Genomic DNA, 22,255 nt, shown 5'->3' with positions numbered 1-22,255 from the left:
CTCAAGACAGTTACTGAACAATGAGAATGAGCAACACCCAGAGCACCAACCTTCACGTAAACCTAGTATTACCTTACTACAAGTCCAGCTACACTAATGATATATCATGATTAACTACAATCAGTCAAGAAGAAAAATAGTATACCACTGGTGTTGCACAGAGCCATACTGTATAGGTAATATTTTCTTTTTAAGTTGGCTGTGTATATGGGCTTTAAGGCACTAATGAAATGGTACCTCAGGTATGAGCTTCTGAATATCCAAAGGGACCAAGATGTGAGCTTTTGGTGTTCTTCACATCAAAACCATAAAGCCATAAACCAAAACCATAAAATCAGAACGATAGTCTCTTTGCAATCAAACTTTATTTTATATTCCTACAGGGCGAGATTTGTTGATCAAGATACAAAAAGTTCACTCCTTGCATTCTCAGCAGAAAATATTAATATCAGAGATACTTAAGGGGAGGGGCAATGTTGCGTCCTAATTTTTGGCAATTAAATAATGGGCATTATTCCCCAATTTATCTAAAAGTCTCCAATATAGTTCTTCCCAAGGGAAGAGTTTCAAGTCATCTGCAAGTAACCATTATTGCTTTATGGCAGCTGGCAGGAGACGTATTCTACTTTGTGCTGATTTTAGTATTTCCCAAGAGGCAGAAAACCCACCAGCATATGCATTTTGGACTCAGCAGATAATTCTAGAACTTTCCCCATGCTGCCTCACCACTGAGGTACCAACACATTCCTAGCTTTGAATGTGGTTTCTAGGCATATCACTGCTCCATGAAATCTGGAATCATAAAAGTCCATCATCATATGGTCTGGTGACTTGGTTTACAAAAAGAATCCCAACAGAAGAAAAGGCAGTCGAAGTGGTCACAGCAATGTTGCACCACTCATGTAACAACTTTAAATCCAGGCTTTGATTCTTCCAGGGCCTTCAGCTCATTATCCACGTCAGCAGTCCAGTAAGTGTCGTACAAACTGCAAGAGATGAGAGTTCAGACATTAATGGTACTGAGACGTCATGCAAAGCAGGTAACCTCCCTTATCTGTAAGAAAGAAGCAGCGCACACAACACTCTATTTCCCCAAGGTGAAAGGGCTTCCGATTGTTAACTTCCATTTGTACAGAGACAAGTAGTCTGGCTACTACGCCTGCCACGAATGGAAGTAAAACTTCCTTCAATATTAAAACTAGACAGCGGCTGTTCCTGATGAACAGACCCATGTTTCCAAAGAAGGAAGTCTAGGATTCATATTTTCGTTCAGGGGTACAGAACCTGTGTGCTTCCAGGTGTTGCTGAACTGCTCCATCTCCCATTAGTCCCAGACAGCGCAGCCAATGTAAGGTGTTGTAATTATGGATGTCGGAGGAATCAACTGAAAATGGGTCATCATGCAGGTTTCATTCTATCTGCTCTTAGGGGTTTAGATGCCATTTTAATTGGGGGCGCACTTACAGACTTCGTCATCAGACCCACATCTTTGAGACGCCTTCCCCAACCTCATTCCCTAAGCCTATTACAGCACGAAAGAGTCACTTACATCAGGTACTTCAGGTTACAGTTGGGACTTCTCACTGCTTCACAGAGCTTACGCACACCCTCATCTCCTATATGGCTGTAGCTTACATCCAGTTCTTGTAGGCAGGGTTTTCCAATGATGACTTCGGCAAGCTTATCGCAGCAAACCTCTGTGAGTTCCGATTGTCCCAGCCTAAGAAGAAGGGCAGAATAAGCACCAGACATATCCACAAGGGAGGAATATCCCTGAAGATGTCTCCTCTGCTGAACCCACAAACAAATTTCACACTGTTGCCTTTCAAGCAGGCATTCAGCTAATGTGAAGAGGAACAAGTCTCGGCCTAGGAAAAACGTAGTTCGCCCTTTAGTTTACCCAAGTGTTCCAGCATTAAAACATGTTCCAAACTGGCAAATTTATTTTTATTAATTGTAAAACTTGTAATTGGGTATTTCACATCACATGCCCTTCTTTTCAAGTATGGCAGGCTGTCACCATAGATGAAACATAGCCATGGAAGAGATCTGCAGCCAAGCCTTAAGGCAGGCTTCCTCAACCTCGGCCCTCTAGATGTTTTGAGACTACAATTCCCATCATCCCTGACCATTGGTCCTCCTAGCTAGGGATCATGGGAGTTGTAGGCCAAAAACATCTGGAGGGCCGAGGTTGAGGAAGCCTGCCTTAAGGCAAAACAAAGAGGCACCAGAATGCCAAACAAGGCAGCCCCCTCCCCTCCATATTTGCAGCAATAACACAAGAGTTCTAAGCTCAATAACGTTTTAGAAAAACCTTAACACATTGTTTTCAAGAGAGCAACAAATGTCTAAGGTGACTTACCAGAGGGACTGCAGGTTACAGCTCGGGCTCAGAACTCCTTCACAGAGATCAGTCACCCCTGCATCACACAGATTATTTCCACCGATATGCAGCTCTTTCAAAGTCCCGTTCACGCTGAGAGCAGAGCCAAGGCTCTTGCAACAGGCTGAAGTCAAACCACATTCTCTTAGCCTATGGTAGACAAATAAGAATATCTCTGACAACTCTGCAGTGCAATAGGCCATCTAGGGTTACTTTTCCTTTCTGTGGAGTCAATCATATCTGACCAAAACAATATGAGAAACGGACTCAATACACATCCATTATAACTTCTTTAAATGGTGTCTGTTAGACAACTTGTAAACATAAACAGATAGTAGATCAACATCAGGCAAATCGCTCCAGCAGAGAAATTAATAGACTGGCTGAAGAAGGCAGGAGGATGGGCTGACAATTTTGGAATGGAATTTAGTTCCTTCTCTTCTGGAGCAGATTCTTCAACAGAGCCACCCTTGACTTATGGCTCCCACTGAAGGGACACTAAGCTAAATCAGCTGGGAATTATATCAAGCAGGCCTGGATCTAAAAGGCAAGGCACAAGGGCAGCCCCATATAGACAGCATTGCAATAATCAAGTCTTGAGGTTACCAACTTTTAATAAAAATATTTGTTTATATATATTTAAAAACTCATGCATCAGTTCTCCATGGTGGTTTTTCAGCAGGGGCTATATTTTGAACTGAACAGAAGGCTGAAGGGTCAGCAACCTTTGCCCCACTCAATTGCTCCCACATGGGCCTAGATGACAAATCACTTTCTTCTCCTCTTAGGAATAGCACAACTTTTCATATGTATCGTTCACTTATTATACCCGTATGGCTCAAGTTAAGCCTTCTTGCACCTGACATCCTCCAGCTGTTTCAGACTGCAACTCCCATCATCCTGACCTTTGGGTCCTGCTGGCTGGGGCTGGTGGGAGTTGCAAATCCAAGAAAGGGAGAGCCAGAAGTGAGAGTAGGCTGGCCGAGGTCATAGACTGTGTGGTGTAGGAGATGCTGTCCTGCCAGACTGCTGACCAGTGGTGAGGAGTCTAGGAGCAGGCAAAAGGCTATCCAATCCATCTGCTCAGCCATTTCCTAGCAGCCCTGATGACCTGGGCACTTTCCTTGCCTTGGCTGACCTTGCAGGAGAACTCAAACAAGCTTTGGTCAACTTGAAACACCTGACTCATAGACTTATTTGAAGAGTGTTGTTGCTGCACTCACCCCCTTAGTAGGAGTAGTTTAATATTTTACGGGTTCCTCCTCCCCCTTCTCTATCTGGTTTTGGTCTGCTGATTTTCTCATGAAAGACAGCTGCTATTGTTCACTGCAACTTGACTTGGTGGACAAAAGCTGTATAAAGGGATCCTTATGATCAGAAGCTGGAATACTGTGTCATACTGAAAGTCCTTGGAGCCGGACTGAGCCTCTTGATAAATATCCTTAATAGTCACAGACCCATCCTGTTTACTCATGACTTCCTTGTTACACCTGCAAAAAAGCCACAACAGAAAAATAAGCCTCCAGCTCCTTACCACAATGACTCAAGTTTAGATTTTGGGTCCTTCAGTCCTTGGCATAAGAACTCCATCCCTGCATCTTTTAGATCATTTCCAATCAGGCTCATCTCCTTGAGAGTCTCTTTGGTACCAATGACATTGGAGAGGTCCTTGCAGCCAGGCGCTGAGATATTGCATTCCCATAACCTGAAATAATAATCAAGTCACTGTCTTTAGTCACTGGCAAGATCTGAAGAGTGTGTTATAGAAACTTCAAGCTTTGTGTGCCGTTTGGAACCCCTGGAGTCCACATGAGCGAGACCGTTTGCTGTATTAAGACAAATCCTCATACACAAAGTTTCCCTCCTGCATTAAGCAGGAGCAACAGACATCTCCAACCAAATGCGTGTGCGGCCTACAATGTAAACCCCATGTCAGCCAAACAGACACCTACTAGAAGCGAAGTACATTTACCAATGTGTCTAAGCCTGAAAAGTCCAATAACTCCTTAGGGCAGGGATGGCTAACCTGTAGTCCAGCTACTGTTGGAATTCAATGGCCATCAGTCCCAGCCAGGATGGTCACTGGTCAGGGATGTGGTCCAACAATATTGGAAAGCCACAGGCTCCCTGCCCTTGATTATGTCAATAAGTGTGCATGCAATTTGGATATATGACCCTTATTCACATAAACCTCCACATTTTCTCCCCTGGAAAATTCACCAGTGAAAGAAGCAGCCAGTGCTGCACATGCAGAGTTCTACTGATGCAACAGGTCATCCCTGTCCTCCAACCCTCTAGAACAGATTTTGAGCATTTGCAGAAGGCTGCAGAGGAGGTAACTTCTGTTGCACAAGCAGAAGTCTATTGCACTAGCAAGAAGAGCAACACTGGATATGAAACATTTAGAGTTCCATCTGCAAAACTTGTTTGGCAAACATTTACTTGGAGTCCTAGGAATGCACATTGGTGAAAAAAATAATTTATGGAGGACAGAGCTTTTACCATTGATTCCCATTGGCACTGCAAGAGTTTTAAAAAGCATGTTTTCCAGGGCTGGGAAATGTACAGGCTTGCAGGAATGAAGTTTATGAGACTGAATTCTGCACGTTTTGTAACATGAGCAGCTTTCAGGATCAGGCATGTAGTTAAACAGATCTGGCTCCTACAACACACAATTCAGTATCCACCAGCACAACACAACCCACTATATATTGCATTACAAAAAGGTACACATTTAGAAAAAAGTAGAAAAGGAGGTAAAAAAATTACAAGGGGCTTATAAAGATATTATCAAAAAGGTACATGGAAAATATTTGAATTACACAGAAAATATTTAAGTGGCACAGGAATTCTTTAAAAGGTGCATAGTAAAAAGACACATTAACACTCACATAGGGACACCAAAATACTGCAACCACAGTGACACTATTCGAAAACCAAGAAAGATTATATATATATTTTTAGAAAATAGGCTGCTCTTGTGACAGCCTAGTTGACAAGCTACACCTGCTCTAGATAAAGCCACTTACCACAGCTTGCGTATTTTGCAGTTGGGATTCAAGGCCCCCTGGCACAAGAGGGATACACCTGCGTTACCAATCTTGTTCTCGCCTATGCAGAGCTCAGTCAAGGACGGCTTTGAACTTAGCACAGCGCTGAGGTCCCGACAGCTGGCAGGTGTGATGCCACAGCTCTCCAGTCTGCAGGAAAGCAAGAAACAAAGCACAAATTACGTTCCGTTCAGCAACCCTTCCCACAGCTGCTGCCGCACACTAGCAGACACACACATTATTTCAATTTTGCCAAAACTGCAGTTTTATTGGCCAGTAGTGAAACGCCTTAGAGGCTTATCGAAATGATTGTGCATCAAGAAATGCAGTGGGATATGCAGTGTGTGTGTTTCTATGCCATAAGATGGTTTTAGGAGAAAAGAAAACCTTCAATTGGTTTTATTTAGAAGTGGCATCACATTAATCTTAAAGGAAGATTCCAATGCACTGTAAAATTGCATATACAGTCTTATCTTGGCTTTCGAACAAAATGCGTTCCAGAAGTCTGTTTGACTTCTGAAACATTCAGAAACCAAGGCACTGCTTCCAACAAGTTGCAGGAGCATCCTGCAGCCAATCAGAAGCTGTGGAAGCCACACTGGACGTTCGGCTTCCAGGGCAAAGTTCGCAAACTGGAACACCTACTTCCGGGTTTGCGGCGTTCGAGTTCCAAGTTGTTCGTGAACTAAGCTGTTCAAAAACCAAGGTACAACTGTAACATGTCACACACACTGCCAAGACTTCTGCTGTAAGGGCCACAATTACAGAGGTTGCAGCAAGTAGCCATTGTTACACCCCACCCAAACCAATTTCTCCCCGCAAGTTACCCAGGAACCAGCTGAGCAGTTACAGAGAGCTGCTCCTTCTGCAATTTGTTGCATCAAAGCCCTCCACATGCATTGAGGGGGGAGCTCCCATTGAAGCTTCCTTCACTCGGCAGATAACCAGACTTTTCTTCTTAACGGTGCCCCTCACTCTGAAGGCTCGTGAGAGCCACGAGGAGTTTGCGTAACTGCCCAAGCAGTTCTGATCACCGGCAAAAATGCAGGAAGCACTGACAGAACCAAAGAGGTGAGCGCTTCCAGAGCAGCCATGAAAGTTGCAGAAGAGACCATGGCTGTTGGTGAAGGATGTGTGGCAGGTGCAGTGAAGCGGGTGCAGCCTAAGCAAGAGGGGCTGAGCCTGGGGAGAGAGCCAGGGGTTGGAAATAGAGGCCTTACTGCAGTGATTGCAGGTTACAGTTGTCGTCCAGCACACCCTGGCAAAGCTGCTTCACTGCGGCATCCCCTAGTTTGTTGTTGCTCAGGTTGAGTTCCTTCAGCGATGGCTTGGTGCGCAGGGCAGAGCTGAGAGCCTCCACGTTCTCTGCTGAGAGCTCACAGTACTCCAGCCTATAGGAGAAGAACAGAAAGAAACCCCCCCCCCCAATAGATAAGAAGGAGGCTCAAACAGTCTGGCATTTTCAAGCACAAAGCTTCCTCCTTCTGAACACACATCTGGACCAGCCCTCCACAACCTGGTGCCTCCAGAGGTTTGGGGGAGCTCCATTGTCCATCATTCCCACCCAGTATGGTCAATAACCAGGCATGATGGGGCCTGTAGTCCAAAAAACAACTGGAGACTCCCAGGTTGGGGAAAGCTGACCTAGACACAATGATTGTTCATGGAATTGTTCTAATGCATAGTTTATACTTTAATGTTTGTGTTGTTAGTTTGTATACCTGTTGCTTAAGAAGCTTATTTTGGCATTAAGCGGTATATTAATTATTATTAATAGTAAATATTTTCACCCATACCAGCTCTGATCTCTCAATCTCTCTTGGATATTGTTATCAGAAAGTGTGTGTAGATCTGAGAAAAGACACTGTACAAAACACACTTTGTATGACTTTTTACAAGCAACTGGGGGGTGGGGAGGAATTGTTCACCATCAGCCTCAGCTGTTTTCATCCAACTCCTTGAGAGTAACCCACGACCATGGCAAGATGCATCTGAGTTCGAAAAGAGATGCTTTCTAACTTGAGAAATCTTCTCAGCCAAGAGATCTTTGCTAACAAATCTAGTAGTCACTTACTGAAGCTTCTCCAGCTGGCAGTTGGGATCCAAAAGTCCCTGGCACAATATCTTAACTCCTGCTGTGCCCAAACTGTTGTCTCCCAGGTGAAGCTCAGTCAGGGATGGCTTGCTGCTGAGCACAGAACGGAGACTCTCGCAGCAGCCTTTGGTGAGGTTGCAGTTCTGCAGCCTGGAAGAACAAGGCAGAGTTAAGTCAGCCTCCCTAAAACTCCTCATTTACTGTTTTACCTTGACGCCTAGGTAATTGAAATATTATTTGAAATATACTGTACAATTCTGTGTTTGCATAAGACTATAACCTAAGCTTACATCTATAAATTCTCTGCAGATGATACTGATGCCCACGGGGAACCAAATATTAACGCTGTTGTCTTTTGAGTAGGCAAAGGCCATGTATGTCCCTTAAGAGTTATCTCAAGGGCACAAAGACAGACAAAGCTTCTCCCACCACAGCTCCTTTATGCTATAGACCCCCTGCCCCCCTTGATTTTTGCCTGCCTTATAGGTTTACGGACTGGCTTAGAAATGTTTGTTGGCTTTTGTTCGATGCAACACAAGGAATCCCACAGCAGAAAAAGAATCCCTATACAGTGTGTTTCAAGCAGTACCAGCCCAGCAGGTATGTAGAAAAAAATGCTGCCTAACAAGTCATAACACTTAACAGAGTTTTCAAGAGGAAAAACAGAGGAGCCAACCCTCTGCACTCCTCTTCTCAGTCATGTAACTAGAGACACCATCCCCTCCACAGTGATATTTTCTATATCTTCAAGCCATATGTTATAACTGCAAACTGTGGTAGGAGAAAACAGCCTACAATATCCGAGACTGCACTGCACTGCACTAGTGCAGCCCAGACTGACAGGGGCCATTTAAGTCATGAAGCCATAAAGCCATATGATCAGGAAGGCCGTAATTGCCATTTGAAGACCAGCCACATTTTACTAGAAGCCACTTTCCAGACTGCTCTCTGGGGTGCTGGCGCTAAAACCGAAACACATTGTTTCAGTTGTCAGGATGAGCTAATGAGCACAAAGCCCTCTTGACACTTGAGATGTTCTTTGATCTGCTACTAGTTTCATATTTCCAGGTGCCCAGTTTCACTTCACCCAATTCAGGAGTAGTCACAGAGATCCGTTCCTTGTCCCATATGAAGCCAATAAGCACATGTGAGCTTTGGAAGGTGTGAGAGCTGGAAGAACTCAGCATCTAACCCCAAATAGGTAGACAGACAGACAGACAGACAGACAGGAGCCCAAGTTCTGCAATCTAACCTATTGGATCACTGTGAAGGTGAATCAAGGTGTGGCAGTTGTTTTAGAGCATGCAAAACAGCACCACTACTTCTGGGCAATGTTGGGGGGAAAGACATTTTAATGTATTTTTAATCTCCTGTTGGAAGCCTCCCAGAGTGGCTGAGGAAGCCCAGCCAAATGGGTGGGGTATAAGTAATAAATTAATAAATTATTATTATTATTGATTTCCCCACCTACTTGTATGCCAGCCTAAGCAAATGGTTTGATTATAGGTTAGCAGAGGTCCCCCAGTCCAGCTGCTCCAGGAAAAACTCATACAGTGGTAACTTGATGGGAAGAATATAAGAAGCAGAGACCACAGTTCAACAATAGCAAAAATAGTTTAATCCCAAAAGGAATTCTGAGCCACTTTCTTAGCCAGAAGGGAATTTATCACTGACAACCTTCCTACTGTGAACATTTCCATCTGTGGAGACCTTCGGCTAACAAAACTTAAGCCATGACAGATTGTAGGAGATTTACCATAGTTTCTGGAGGTTACAGCTTGGACTCAGCAATCCTTTGCACAGCAGCTCTACAGCAGCATCTCCCAGTTCATTGTTGTTCAATTTCAGTTCAGTCAATGTTTGCTTTGTGCTCAGAAAGGCGCAGAGATCTTTACAATGGCTAGCTGATAGACTACAGTCATCCAACCTGAGAATGAAGGGGAAGAGGAGCCGGGTGTTAGCTCTAACAAACCAGCTGAGAGAAACATTTCTCCTCTACAGAATTCTTTTTTCCCTTCCAACCTGATTTGGAAGACTTCCAGAATATTTGAACAACAAAAGGTGAAATCCAACACTGTCTGTCTATCAGCAAACTGGAACCCTTATTACAGCAGATTCGCCATATACTCTTAAGCAGTGCATTTTCTCTAAAAAAAAAAGTTTGTGGTACTCTCATTTTGACTCAAAACCACAATTTTATAGTTCAAATCAGGGGAAAAAAATTGACAAAAGTACAAAGATTCACAAAATGTTTAGGGGTATGTGTACCTCTGCGTCCTCCCCAGAAAAAAAGCACTGCCCTTAAGCCTCCCAAGCACTCACAAAATAAATCTGCAACAATAAAATAATTCAACAAGCAATATTATTTTCAAATGAAACAAGAGCAGACAAAAATGACTGCTGGTTAGAAACAATTAAGTTAGACATTGCTTTCATTCCCATGCAGCACTATGCCAAACCATGGCTTACAGCAGTGATGGCCAAACTTGGCCCTCCAGCTGTTTTGGGACTGCAATTCCCATCATCCCTGGTCCTGTTAGCTAGGGATGATGGGAGTTGTAGTCCCAAAAAAGCTGGAGGGCCAAGTTTGGCCATCACTGGCTTACAGGAACAAGCCAAAATCATATATGACTTGCTCCTTCCCCTCTGTGTGCTGCTGCCGCCACGATGAACTTGGGCTTGTCTCTCCCAGACAAACCATGAGCAGTTAACCAAGAACAAAACTTGGTAACTGATAAATGACGATGTGAAATCTGGTTGTGAGGAGCATCTCTAGGTATTTTGGAGCCAGGACAATGTTTTCAAGCAAGAATTACACCAGCTCAAGTTCCATCGGAATGGAGCCCTTGCAGTTGTGAGACCTTAACATACATGGGTTTCGCTGACATTTTACTTACCTGATGGTTTTGTACTGGCTCAGGGTTGGAAGAAGTTCCTTCCAGCTGGACCCACTGAGCTCTTTGGACTGGATGTCAAGGTCCATTTTTGATGCAACAGCTGGAGAGAAGGGGGAGAGAGAGGGGTATTATTTTTTTACAACAAGGGTCAAGGGGAAGGCTATTGTTCCCATTCAAACTACAGCATTTTTGTTTGCTTTTCTATAGCAGAAGCCACTATGCTGCCCTCCACATGTTGATGAACTCCAACTCCCACCAGCCTCTGCCACCAAAAATGATGAGTGCTGGCAGCCCAACAGCAGCTGGCGGCCTCACTGCTGGCTATCCCTGGTCTACAGCATTTGCAGCTATCTCAGTTGCAAGCAAGAATTTCTCAAAAGACTCCTGCACTTGCTCAAGAACTAGCCCCCTGCTGAAAGGTACTGTTTGTGGCCGCTTGCAACTTAACCCAAAGAGGCCCCTTCTTAACAAGAGCTGATGCAACAGCCCGAAAGCACACACATGAATCATGCAACGCTTCTGTCTCTCTGCCGACAGCCGGTCTTAACCACATTTACTAGAAGTGAACCTCTGAAGGGCAATGTTTCAACATTTGTAAACTTTAGCCCCATTCTGAAGGTGACTACATTCCTGATCTGCACAGTCTACATTTGTAGTGAAGATGTGAGTTTAGAGAGGGCCCTTTATTAAGTGGAGCTGGCACTACGTGTACTCTGCAACTCCGGTATTTGGTACAGTGGTACCTTGGTTTACGAACTTAATCCGTTCTGGAAGCCCGTTCTTAAATCAAAGCATTCTTAAACCAAGGCATGCTTTCCCACAACAGTGGGGGACTCAATTTACAAATGGAACACACTCAGCAGGAAGGAGAACATGTTCTACTTCCAAGGCAAAGTTCACAAACCAAAACACCTACTTCCGGGTTTGCAGCGTTCTTAATCCAAGTTGTTCATAAAATAATCTGTTCTTAAACCAAGGTACCATTGTACTGTTAATCTGGACCCTTCTAGGCCTGCAGCACCAGCAACTGCACTGGGTTTAACACACACACAGCACAGCAGCCACGATGGATCAAATTAGATACACCATTTATTTGGTAATTCATGATCTACATCTTATGTAGCTCTGCCCGTATGAGCAATAAAATTAATACAAAAGATGGAAAATTCCACCTTCTGTTCCAGTTCTCAATAGATATAAAAGGTGTATTGAGAACCATACTGTGATGTCAGTTGATTCATTTTGAAAGTGTTTTTTTCAGGGTGAGTGTGTTTTTTCTTCTTTTCTTTCCTGATACTTGCTCTGCTTCATGTTATTTCTCTCACCTGGTGGCCACAAGATCTTGGCCTGCTTTAAGTATGACTCCCTATATTCCTTGGGAGAGATGGCTTTAAAAAAGAAAAAACTTCATGAGATCTTCTCATAAACCTCCCACATCACACTTGGTTTGGTCCCAAGGTTAGGCCAGGATTTCTGATATCACTTTGCAAAGTGATATAACTATTCTATCATTCTCTCCAAAGGGTACACGTTATAATCAGCTCAGTACCGTCACAAACCACTCCCCTGAACTCCAGGCATTTGGTACCCTTGGGGTTTTTTCCCCCTTTTGAAATTTCCAAGTGAAATTTGATATAAGGTTAACCAGTGCTTTTTTTCTATAGAAAAAGGGTGCCGGTACTCACAATGAAGTTGTTACTATAAGTGTCACACTTTTAGCCTTTTAGGGGGAAATGGTGCTGGTACTATGTACCTTTCAGTACCTCCAGGAAAAAAATCACTGAGCTTAATTATTCTGGGTTGAAGTGCTGTTACGAGACATTTCTGAAAGCTGATTCACCAGTGAGCTGGCAGAGAAAGCACGTTTCATCAGCTCCAGAAAACCCAACCCAAATGCCCAACCTAACGACTGGATCTTCCCAATATCTATACTGGAAACAACACAGAAACAGACTCTGTGAATACTTGTCAAGCAGGTCACCTGGTATTAATATTGCTGTGCCTCAGAAGCTAGCAACATTAAACAGTTTTAACAAAGCACTCACCTATGTGCAACTCTCTCTCACCTCCCTTTTCATAGTACAAAGCAGACACTGGATACTGCAGCCAGGAAGGGAAGTAGGACAGGTGAGCTAATGGTGCTTAACCCTTTCCATACCCTGTCATTTGTCCACTCAAATTGCCGTACTTTCCACCAGCTTTGGATAGAAAAAGAGCTAGGAAAGATATGTGGTGGGGAGCCTATATCTTTCTCCCAAATGGGTGTGGGATGATTTTGAGTGGAAATAGCAGAAGGAGACAGGGTTACCTACTTATTACACTTTTTCTGTGCCTGATCACAGATTCTGAAACTGTTGGGGGGGACGGACACCTCCTAATAGTTCACAAATTATCTGCCTGGTTTGGCCATCAAAGGACATCCACTCATTCATATATATATATATATATATATATATATATATACACATATATATTCGATCTGTGCTGCATATTCTTTTTGTAGGCTGATAAACTGCACGGAGAGACTCTCAAGTCTTGGGGAGGTATTTGGCCATATGATATTCACTTCCAAGTAGTTCCACTAGAAAAGTTTGAGTAACCAGTTTACTACTGATCACCTTTAAAGTAACAGACCACATTGTCAGCATGTTGCTGGGCATATCAAAGAAGGAAGCGTTCCCTAGAGATCACCGACTGTGGCCATAGAATGCTTCCGGCTTTAACCATCTGCCTGCAAGAACCTTGCAAATTCCAATAACGTCACTAGAAATTGACAGTTCCTTCCATTCATAGAGTTGCAAGGGACTGGGGGGGGTCATCTAGTCCAACCCCCTGCATGCAGGAATCTTCCACCCAACATGGGGCTCGAACCCACAGTCCTGAGATTAAGAGCCTCGGGTTGTACCGACGGAGCTTTCAAGCCACATCATATCCTCCCACTTTGCACAGCTGAACATTTGCCCCTCTCCTAACATTTGCCCCTAACTTTGTACCTCAATTTGTGCACTTTGTTGTTTCATCTGTCAAAACATGGCAATGTGTATATAAAGCTCTGGTGGCTTCCAACTAGAAAAAGGAAAAGGACCAGATCTGCAGATTCCCAGAACTCGGGGCACAGATTCAATGCTTCTCCAATGCTACCGTTTTATTGCCTTCTGGAGGGACACTCTTGCACTATAGCACAATGAAAGCATGCGCTCACACATGGAGCATTTGAGGTGTGGAAAGTAGTAAGATTTCAGGAAGAAGCACCCATTGGAAATGAAGCAGTATGCCTACCCCAAAATCTCAGCAGGCACAAATCATATTGAAAGTGGGGTCATGTATCATCAGCCCTATACCATCATGAGCCCAAATCGTAATGAATACACAATAGAAAGGACACCTGGAGCCTGTTTTCTTTTCTACCCCCTACTGCGATGGCTGGAAGAAACCACTAGTTTCTAGACATCAGCTATTTATAGCTGAACACACCCTTTTGGATAATTGGGCATCTAGGGATTTTCCATCCTTGCAACTCTATTTCCTTTCCCGTTTACATCATGTATGCAAATACAACATATGCAAGGCCTGCCAACTCCCAGTTGTTAAGAGAAAAAACGTACCAGGTTGATAGGCTTCACTCAAAGGAAGCTGCTGGTTTTTGACAGGCATTATTTTACAATGGCACAAACGATGGTCCTTCACTTGTTCCAGGGATGGGAAGTGTGTGGGTGTCCTTCTCTTTGGCTGCTGGCTACCTCCCACCACCCTTAACCACTGGCAATGCTGACTGGGACTGATGGGAATTGGCATCCAGGGAGCCACGGGTTCCTCATCTCTAACTTATACCAACAAAGAGCTGGCCTATATGGTCCTATCTAATATGATACGATCATAGAGGTTTATCATAGAACTGTAGAGTTGGAAGGGACCATGAGGGTCATCTAGTCCAATCTCCTTCAATGCAGGGATCTTTTTGCCCAGTGTGGGGTTCGAACCCATGACCCTGAGATTAAGAGTTGCCACAGACCTACTTGTGAAAGCAATCGGCTCATACTTTATGCCTCTCAACTGAACAGTCAAGAGCTCCAGCTTGCGGGGTGGGGAGAGAAACCAAAGCAAGCATTGGGAGGCTGGTTGTAAATTGCCTAGTAGTTGTGAGTTGTTTTTTATCTAGATGCCACGAACAATTAAAAGGAAATTCAGCGAGTTTGATGAGCAACAGCTGACAATAGGCAACGCGGGGGAATGCCAACCACATGCTTTTCAAAACTGAAGTGCACTGCAAAACGCACAAAACCTCCGGTCACAAAACAGCCTGATGCCAGCAGTTGAGCAAAGCTAGCTAATGAAACAAAAAATGCTGTTCACAGAGAAAACCGACATTCTTTTGGAACCATATAAGTACCAGATTCATAGAGCTTGGGCAAGGGTCTTGCAAAGCCACCCAGACCAGCCCTCTGTTCTATGCGGAAAACCCAGAGCAGGAGCATCCCCAAACAGACCTGGGAGTCTGGCCTCTGCGTGAAAGAGACAGACCCTGCCTTCCCTCAGACCAGCCTTTGCTAACCTGGTGGCCTCTGGGTCTTGCTGGAATACAGCTCCCTTCAGCCCCAGCCAGCTCACCTAACCAGGATCTGACACCCTCCAACTTCAGCTCCACAAGTTGGCAGCAGAAGGTTTCCATGACAACTTCCAAACACACAGATCACTCTCAAAGGATGAGAGCGGGGAAAGCAACAAAACCCATCCATTTCTTACTGTGTTGCTACTTTGAAATGCCACCACTGTCCTTTGCAAATGGGAGGGAGGAATCCTCCATATACCTACCCAAGTGCAGAACTTCCGGGGAAATTAGCTGACGCCTCATTAAAGTCATGCTATTTTAAATCGGGGAGGGCTGCTATTACAGCATATAAATGACAATGAATTGGGTTTATTTCACAGAAGCCCGAGAGCAAGTACTCGTTCCTAGCTAGGAACCATTTTTCCAGCCCCGATCGGCCACTTTCTGCAGTGTCAGGCTCAACAAGGAAGAGGCTGGAGTGCCTCCCTCTTTCCTTGCGACACCAACGCGTCAGAAGCGGGTTAATTAAAAACAGGAACTCAAAACCAGCCTTGCTTTCCAACCCCGCTGCCTAAACTAGAAATCTATTTTTTGCGCGCTTCTCGGGCACCTACGACACCTGGTTTAAAACAAAAAACAACCACCCGACCACGCAGTACTTGTTGGCCAACCCCAACAGCTTGAAAAGAGAGCGAGGTCTGCGCTTCCTTACCCGATCTTCGGCCCGCGCCGAGAACCAACCCAATACAGCTCTGCCGAAGCCAAGCGCCAGCGCCGCCGCCCGAAACGCAATAAATAGTTTCTCGGCCGACCCGCCCCTAACGGGAAGCGCTGGAACTAATCTGCCTAGCCGCGCCTCCTTCTGGGCGGCGAAGGGAGAGGTTAGGCCACGGGGATCGCTCGCCCACGGAGCCGGCTGTAGTAATTAGACGGGCTCTGCTTTCCCCGCAACCAAGACGGAGCCGATTCTGTTTGGGCAAGCTCGACTCCCAGGGCGCCACGTGAGGCTTCCCCAAATGTGCGGTGACGCATCAGTCTCCCCTTTGGAAGAGTCACCGCAGCAGCCACTGGCGGAAGGGAGTCCTGCTGGTTTTCTACGAGTCCCCTTGTTTTTACAGTACCAGAGGTGCGAACGCCTTTGCTAAGAAGATCTGGGATAGCACTTTTGCTCAGACTTGCTCAGACTCTCTAAATCTACCTCTCGATTAGGTTGTCACATCCTTGCTTTCGACCAGCAGTGTGACATTCAAGAGGTGCAGATTCCCCCATGTCTGCATTGCCACACTGGGAGAAGATGCTGGGCCTGTTGGCTGCCTGGAGACCTCCCAGAGCAAAAAGCAGGAATCCTATCCCAGGTTGCCAAATTGCCAAAATTCAAAACTTATAAATTTGTCACACACACCCTGAGATTTTTTTTTTAAGAAGTCCAAGCAAACAAGGTTCATGTTTTAAGAACCTGATGCTGGAAGGCTGACCTTTTCACAATTTTCTCCACAGGTTACTTTTGAAAGCGTGTCTTTATGCTTTTCTGTAAACAGACGAACGTGAGCAATAAGCAAACTTTTGCCCACTGTCTTATACTTCCAAGCATGAATTTTCACCCACAACACTGCATTACATCCCATCTGTACAAAATAAGTCCAGTGATAACCTTCTGCATTGAGGAAGAGGGGGCCATGCTGTTCATCTCCTCTAACTGGCTAGGGGTGATTGATAGCTTATCCTAGTATACCCACTGGAAGGATGCCTTTTTGAACTCAGCAGGCCTTACTCCTAAGTAAACATGCATAGGATCAGTATAGGATCAGGCTGCAGGTGTGCCCTGGAAATGCTCCCACAGAGGAATAGTAAGTAGAGCAGAGGAGCATGGCAGCCAAAACATTTTAATGAACACATACAACTAAATAAGGTTTTCAAAATGGGAAGGCGCTGCTGTTCTGAGAGAGCATTGCTGCTGTTCACCATTTCTGAAAAATAACTAGAAGTGTACTCTTGCCCAGAAGAGGTATAGCAGGGTGTGTATAGGTGATTAAAAAATAAATAAATCCCACCCAATATATGGCATAATGTCAAAGACAATTTCCAGGAGTACCTCAGATAAGCCCAATTCATGTTATGAGGCAAATAATGTTATGTTCATACCTCAAGCATAAAGTCCTAGAAGCGTCTCGCCTCTTCCATAGCAACAAAAATATAACAACAACAACCTAAATAACTAACAATTTGCTACCCATTTATGACGTTCAAAATCTAGAACCTGAGGTGGCTGCCTCACACTGATAAATGGGAGAGGAGGCCCTGGCAACTGCCACCCCTTGTCCCCATGGGCATCCATACATGTAGGTAGAAATCAGCTGTTCTTGTTTGTCCACAAACCTATAAAAAGATGGAGACAGAGCTGATGTGGGCCATGGAACACTGATAATTGTCTGTCTTCTCCATTCTCTTCTCCTTCTGCCTATGTAATCAATTTCAGACCTAGCCCAAGGCTGCCAGGTCTTTTCATACAAGCGTCTTTCAGAAATCCTCAGTTAATTAAGTGCCCTACACTTTGTCCCCCTTTGGAAGCACCTAGCTTTTTACCAGAAGGTTCTTCCAATTGAATTTGTTTCTGGCCATTCACGAATCCCATATTCTGTCCTGGTGTATCCTTCCACAGCCTTGGACTGCTCCCCGTCCATACCTGTTCAACAGTGTACTGACCTTCCTTAGTCTTAAGTAATTCCTGACATCCTTTTAAAAGACAACTGCCTATGAAGGAAATTCCAGTTTCCTCTTTTCGTAAATGCCTCCAGCAAAGATTACTTTGTTCTCTGATTTCACAAGTTCTAGTTCCTCCTACAACCGCCTGACCTAAGGAGAAGCAAAGGGCTGTTCTTCAGCTTTGCAGTTTGAAACAGGTACCGGGTGGAATTCAGTGTTGCATTATGTTGAACAATCTGTCTGCGCAACCTTCTTGGGGAGTGTGAAACGGGAGTCTGCTAGAGCATAGGGATGGAGGAATGGGAGTTGTGAGATGTGGTGCTCTTCCACACTTCCACTTGTCCTGCCACTTTCCTCCGGGAAACCCCACTGTTTACTGCTGAATTGGAACAAACATCAATTGGTTTTTCTAAAGATGGACAGCAGCGGATTTTCCTGGAGGAAACAATGGGGCAAATGGAAAACCTCTCAGACCTGTGTTTTCTAGGCACAGAATAAGCAGAAGTGTAGATGAGCTCTTAGTACAAAAGGAAGAAATTTCAGGGGCTACAGGGAGAGTCTGTTAGGGAGGCAAATGCAGAGAGAAACGTTCTGTGGGTATGATGTCCATGGGCTTTTTTAGGGGTGGGGAAACCAAAATAAAGCACTGAAAGGGGGAACACCCTAGTCCGTGGGTAAGCAAACTAAGGCCCAGGGGCCAGATCCGGCCCAATCGCCTTCTAAATCCGGCCCACGGATGGTCCAGGAATCAGTGTGTTTTTACATGAGTAGAAAGTGTCCTTTTATTTAAAATGCATCTCTGGGTTATTTGTGGGGCCTGCCTGGTGTTTATACATGAGTAGAATGTGTGCTTTTATTTAAAATGCATATCTGGGTTATTTGTGGGGCATAGGAATTCATTCTTTCCCCAAAAAAAGATATAGTCCGGCCCCCCACAATGTCTGAGGGACAGTGGACTGGCACCCTGCTGAAAAAGTTTGCTGACCCCTGCCTAGTCTCTCACCAAAAACAACAACAGCAACAAAAGCCTGAGCAGAATTTTGCTCCCTAGCTCAGGTTCTACAATTCTAGAAACTTGCTCATTTTAAATGATAACTGGGGATCTGGAGATTATGTTTCACCAGGGGAGGGGAAACTGCTACATGTTTGTGGAATACCTGTTCGGCTCCAGTAATGCAGGCTATGCACCTCAGCTCTGAAACACCAACATATTTATGTACTTAACACCAAGACATATGAACTTTGGCCAGTTTCTTGACAAAAGACATTGCATCATAGCACTGATGGTAAACTTCTTGCTGCAGTGTATGTAGACTCACAAGGTTCTGACTGATAAGGTCATCCCAACCCATTCAAAAGTCTTATGATTTTAACAGCATGATTATTCAAACCATCTAAATTGGAGGACTTGATTTTACATACTAAACTTCTTGCTTCGGTGTGTCCTTGCTATATTGATTTTAGCGTGGCTGTGCCTATGCACACTGAGAATAAGTCCCATGGAATTGACTTGCATCATGAAGTATGTTATTGAGCAACCTGAAGCTCTTTGTGGCAGTGAGTGGCTGGTGCGCGGCAGTGGATGGATGTTATTCTGCTTGCATCTTGCTCCTCCTTTGTCTTGGGCTGTAGGAGCCACCCGATCATTCTGCCCAGATACTGAGGTCCAGCTCCAAGGGCCTTCTGGCAGTTCCCTCATTGTGAGACATGAAGTTACAGGGAATCAGACAGAAGACCTTCTCAGTAGCTGCACCAATTCTGTGGAATGCCCTCCTGTCAGATGTGAGTGGCGGCGGCCTGGGAACAATTCCAAGGGCCATCTGAAGAAGCCTAGGGGCCACATTCAGGCCCCAGGTTTCCATCCTTGCCATAGGCACCTGGTCCGCCACTGTGGGAAACAGGATGTTGGCTCAGCAGGGCTCTACTCAAATAAATCCAGTCCCTTTGGAATAAATGGGGCTTTGGCTCTTACCTTTTTTTCTAGACTGGGGCAATTGCTATTGAAAACTGTCCTGACAAATCTGATGAGTAGTGGGCTACAACTCTTTTAAATAAACAAAGCAGGCAAATGTTCCCTATGTCCTGCATCATGACAGACACTATTTGGGTATGAGGTGGTGCCCTTAAGAAACATTAAGAAGCTGCCTTTAAGGTACTCAGACCATTGGTCCACCTTGCTCAATATTGCCCACACTGACTCTCCCAGGCTTCAGACAGGGTTCTCTCCCAGCCCTACTTAGAGATGCTGGGGATTGACCTTCTACAACCATGGTGCCCAATATGGGGCACACGCCCCACAGCGGGGCAATTTGATTTTTAAGGGGGGCAATTCGAGAATGTGTTAGACCAAGTTAATGGCCCTTTAGGCTTCCTCCACGTGAATCGGAGTTCACTTTTTGAATAATAAGAATTATAAGTCGCGCACGGGGGGGGGGGGCAATCAGGATTTTAGGTGGGGCGTTGCCAAAAAAAGGTTGAGAACCACTGTCCTACAAGCAGAGCAGATGCTCCCCACCCCACAGAACTTGCGGGGGCGGGGCTTCTCCTTCTCTGACTTATTCCGAGCGCTAATCCACGAAGCGGGAAACGGCGTCCTCGCTTTCTAATGACTCATCCATCCCAATCCACTTCTCCAGCCTCATCATGAGCTGGCACTGGAAAATAGTGCGCCATCCCCGGCTGCTGCAGGCGGCTTGATGACCGCGCCCTTCTTGCATTCGCTACCGAAACTCCTAAACGCTTGCATCCCTCGTTGGAGAAATCCCAAAGACGCAGCGCCCTAAGCCACGGCGTAGCAGCAAACTGCGCGAAAGCATCCGCGTTCCTCTAGCGGCGGCCTGTGCTTGAGGTCAACAACCGAACAGAGAGCCTTTCTTTTTTGCACAAAGAAGCGCCATCGCGCCCTTTTATGACCGCCTTGGCCCTCAGATCGACTCTTTGCGCGCACCCCTCTCCAATCCAGCCGCCCAAAGCTCCTTTAAGCAACCCCAGCTTGCCCGGCCTGCCATACTTACTGCGCGGATCTGCCTTGGCAAGGAAGCTGCTGGGAAACGTCAGCCGGATACTTCCTACTCTCCGCCTGCTGGTAGCCGCGCAACCGCCAGAGTTTGGGCTCCGCGCGCTTCCGCATTGCCAAATCGCAATGAAACGCCTTGGATTGGGCATGTAAGCTTGCTTGGTTTTCTAAGGGATGTATGCCCCCGATCTTCCTTCCTAAACGTGTTAGAGGGGGCCAAGATCAGCAAGAGACACGCATCAAGGATGGCTAGTGTGTATGAACAAGAATATTTCTTTAAAAGAAGCGGGGGTTAAGAAATGTATGCTGGAAAGTAAAGGGACTGGAAGCCCCCCCCCCGCTGTTAGGTATTTATTGCATTTATACCCGACCACGTTCTCGAGGGGGCCCACATGGTTCTCCCCTTGCTCATTTAATCCCCGCAACAACCCTGCGAGGTAGGTTAGGCTGCGAGGCTGTGACTGGCCCAAGGTCACCCAGTGTGAGCTTCACGGCCGAGGGGGGCTTTGAACCCTGGTCTCCCCCAGTGGTTTTCCCGGTCTGACACTCTAACCACTACACCACACTGGTTCCGCGTGATCACTGATCCGCTCTGATTCCGAGTACTGGAAGCAACGTCAACCCTTTACAGACACTTTTGCTACCTACCGACAGCCCTGGAAAGGCAGGGCTCATGCGCACAAGCTGGTCCAGGCCTGCTGCTGGAATGTTGTAAAACTGCCGCAAGGTGGCAGCGTGCTGCTTTCTCCGGCCCGCCCCTTGCGTGGCCCGCACTGACACAGCCGAGGGTTTTCTCTACCCTTCCAGTCACGCGCCAGGCTTAGTTACAGCTCCACGACAACTCCTGATTGGTTGGAACGGCAGCGATTCAAAATGTGATTGGCTGCTTGTAGGAAAGGGAGAGTGTTGGACTGTTTATTTGGAATTCTCCGCTGAAGGCTGCAATTTCCTCATGCGGGCGTCTGGAATGCGAAGCTACCAGCAGCCTTTCCTCCTCGGCATCCAGTTTCCTATTCAAAAGAGCAACACCACCTTCCTGTCATCCAGCCGCTCTGCAGCAGGTGCTGTCCTGACAGTGAAAGCGGATTTTTGCATAATATGTCTATAAGCAGCAGCAGGGTGCCAACACTTATATAAAATATTTGGCAGAGCAGGAAAGCCCCGCCCCACATAATCGATCACATGATGCGGTGCACACATACCATTTGGAGGGCAATGCCCATCAATTTAGGCCCCCACCCCCAAATATGTTATTGGGGCAGGGACAAAGCCCCCTCAACCCCTAGGAGTTGGCTCTTGTGAGCAGCAATCACAGCGGGGTTGTGTTTTATTCATTCATTTTTTGACCCAAGGAACTCCAAGGACATGGTTCTCACCTGCCCAATTTATCCTCCCCATAAGGCTGAGAGACAATTGCCAGTTCAAGTCTTCTCAGTGAACTTCTGGGCTGAAAACAGACTCGACCCTGGGCCTCTAGAGTCCTACAGTCACTTACCAAGCAGACAGCGTACACATGGAATCTTTAGACCATAAGCCTGTGGGAAGGGCATGCATGATTTTTA

At 45.7% G+C, this 22,255-nt stretch overlaps 1 protein-coding gene across 2 annotated transcripts; it reads right to left on the bottom strand.

Annotated features, from left to right (window-relative positions):
* Nucleotides 1-346: 346 nt before the first annotated feature.
* Nucleotides 347-20,857, bottom strand: RNH1 (ribonuclease/angiogenin inhibitor 1). 2 transcript variants are annotated; one of them, XM_079989409.1, is made up of 10 exons: nucleotides 20,692-20,857; nucleotides 10,426-10,525; nucleotides 9,285-9,455; nucleotides 7,508-7,678; nucleotides 6,654-6,824; nucleotides 5,413-5,583; nucleotides 3,918-4,088; nucleotides 2,363-2,533; nucleotides 1,550-1,720; nucleotides 347-986 (listed from the first exon to the last, which is right to left on the bottom strand). In XM_079989409.1, exons 1-10 carry the CDS (start codon nucleotides 20,840-20,842, stop codon nucleotides 899-901), a joined length of 1,536 nt encoding a protein of 511 aa, XP_079845535.1. In that variant the 5' UTR covers nucleotides 20,843-20,857; the 3' UTR covers nucleotides 347-898. The 2 variants fall into 2 exon arrangements, with proteins under 2 accessions (XP_079845535.1, XP_079845536.1); XM_079989410.1 differs by lacking the exon at nucleotides 20,692-20,857 and adding an exon at nucleotides 15,687-15,834.
* Nucleotides 20,858-22,255: the final 1,398 nt, after the last annotated feature.

The sequence above is a fragment of the Podarcis cretensis genome (assembly GCF_951804945.1).
Source record: "Podarcis cretensis genome assembly, chromosome: 1".
Taxonomy (NCBI): Eukaryota; Metazoa; Chordata; class Lepidosauria; order Squamata; family Lacertidae; genus Podarcis; species Podarcis cretensis.
This window is presented reverse-complemented; position numbering and strand designations above follow the sequence as displayed.

Coding starts and splice junctions, on each gene's coding strand:
- RNH1 (XM_079989409.1), bottom strand. CDS start 20,842: ATGCCCAATCCAAGGCGTTTCATTGCGATTTGGCAATGCGGAAGCGCG. Junction 4,089..5,412: donor TGCAAAATACGCAAGCTGTG/GTAAGTGGCTTT, acceptor TTATTATTTCAG/GTTATGGGAATGCAATATCT. Junction 987..1,549: donor TGTAACCTGAAGTACCTGAT/GTAAGTGACTCT, acceptor CATCTCTTGCAG/TTTGTACGACACTTACTGGA.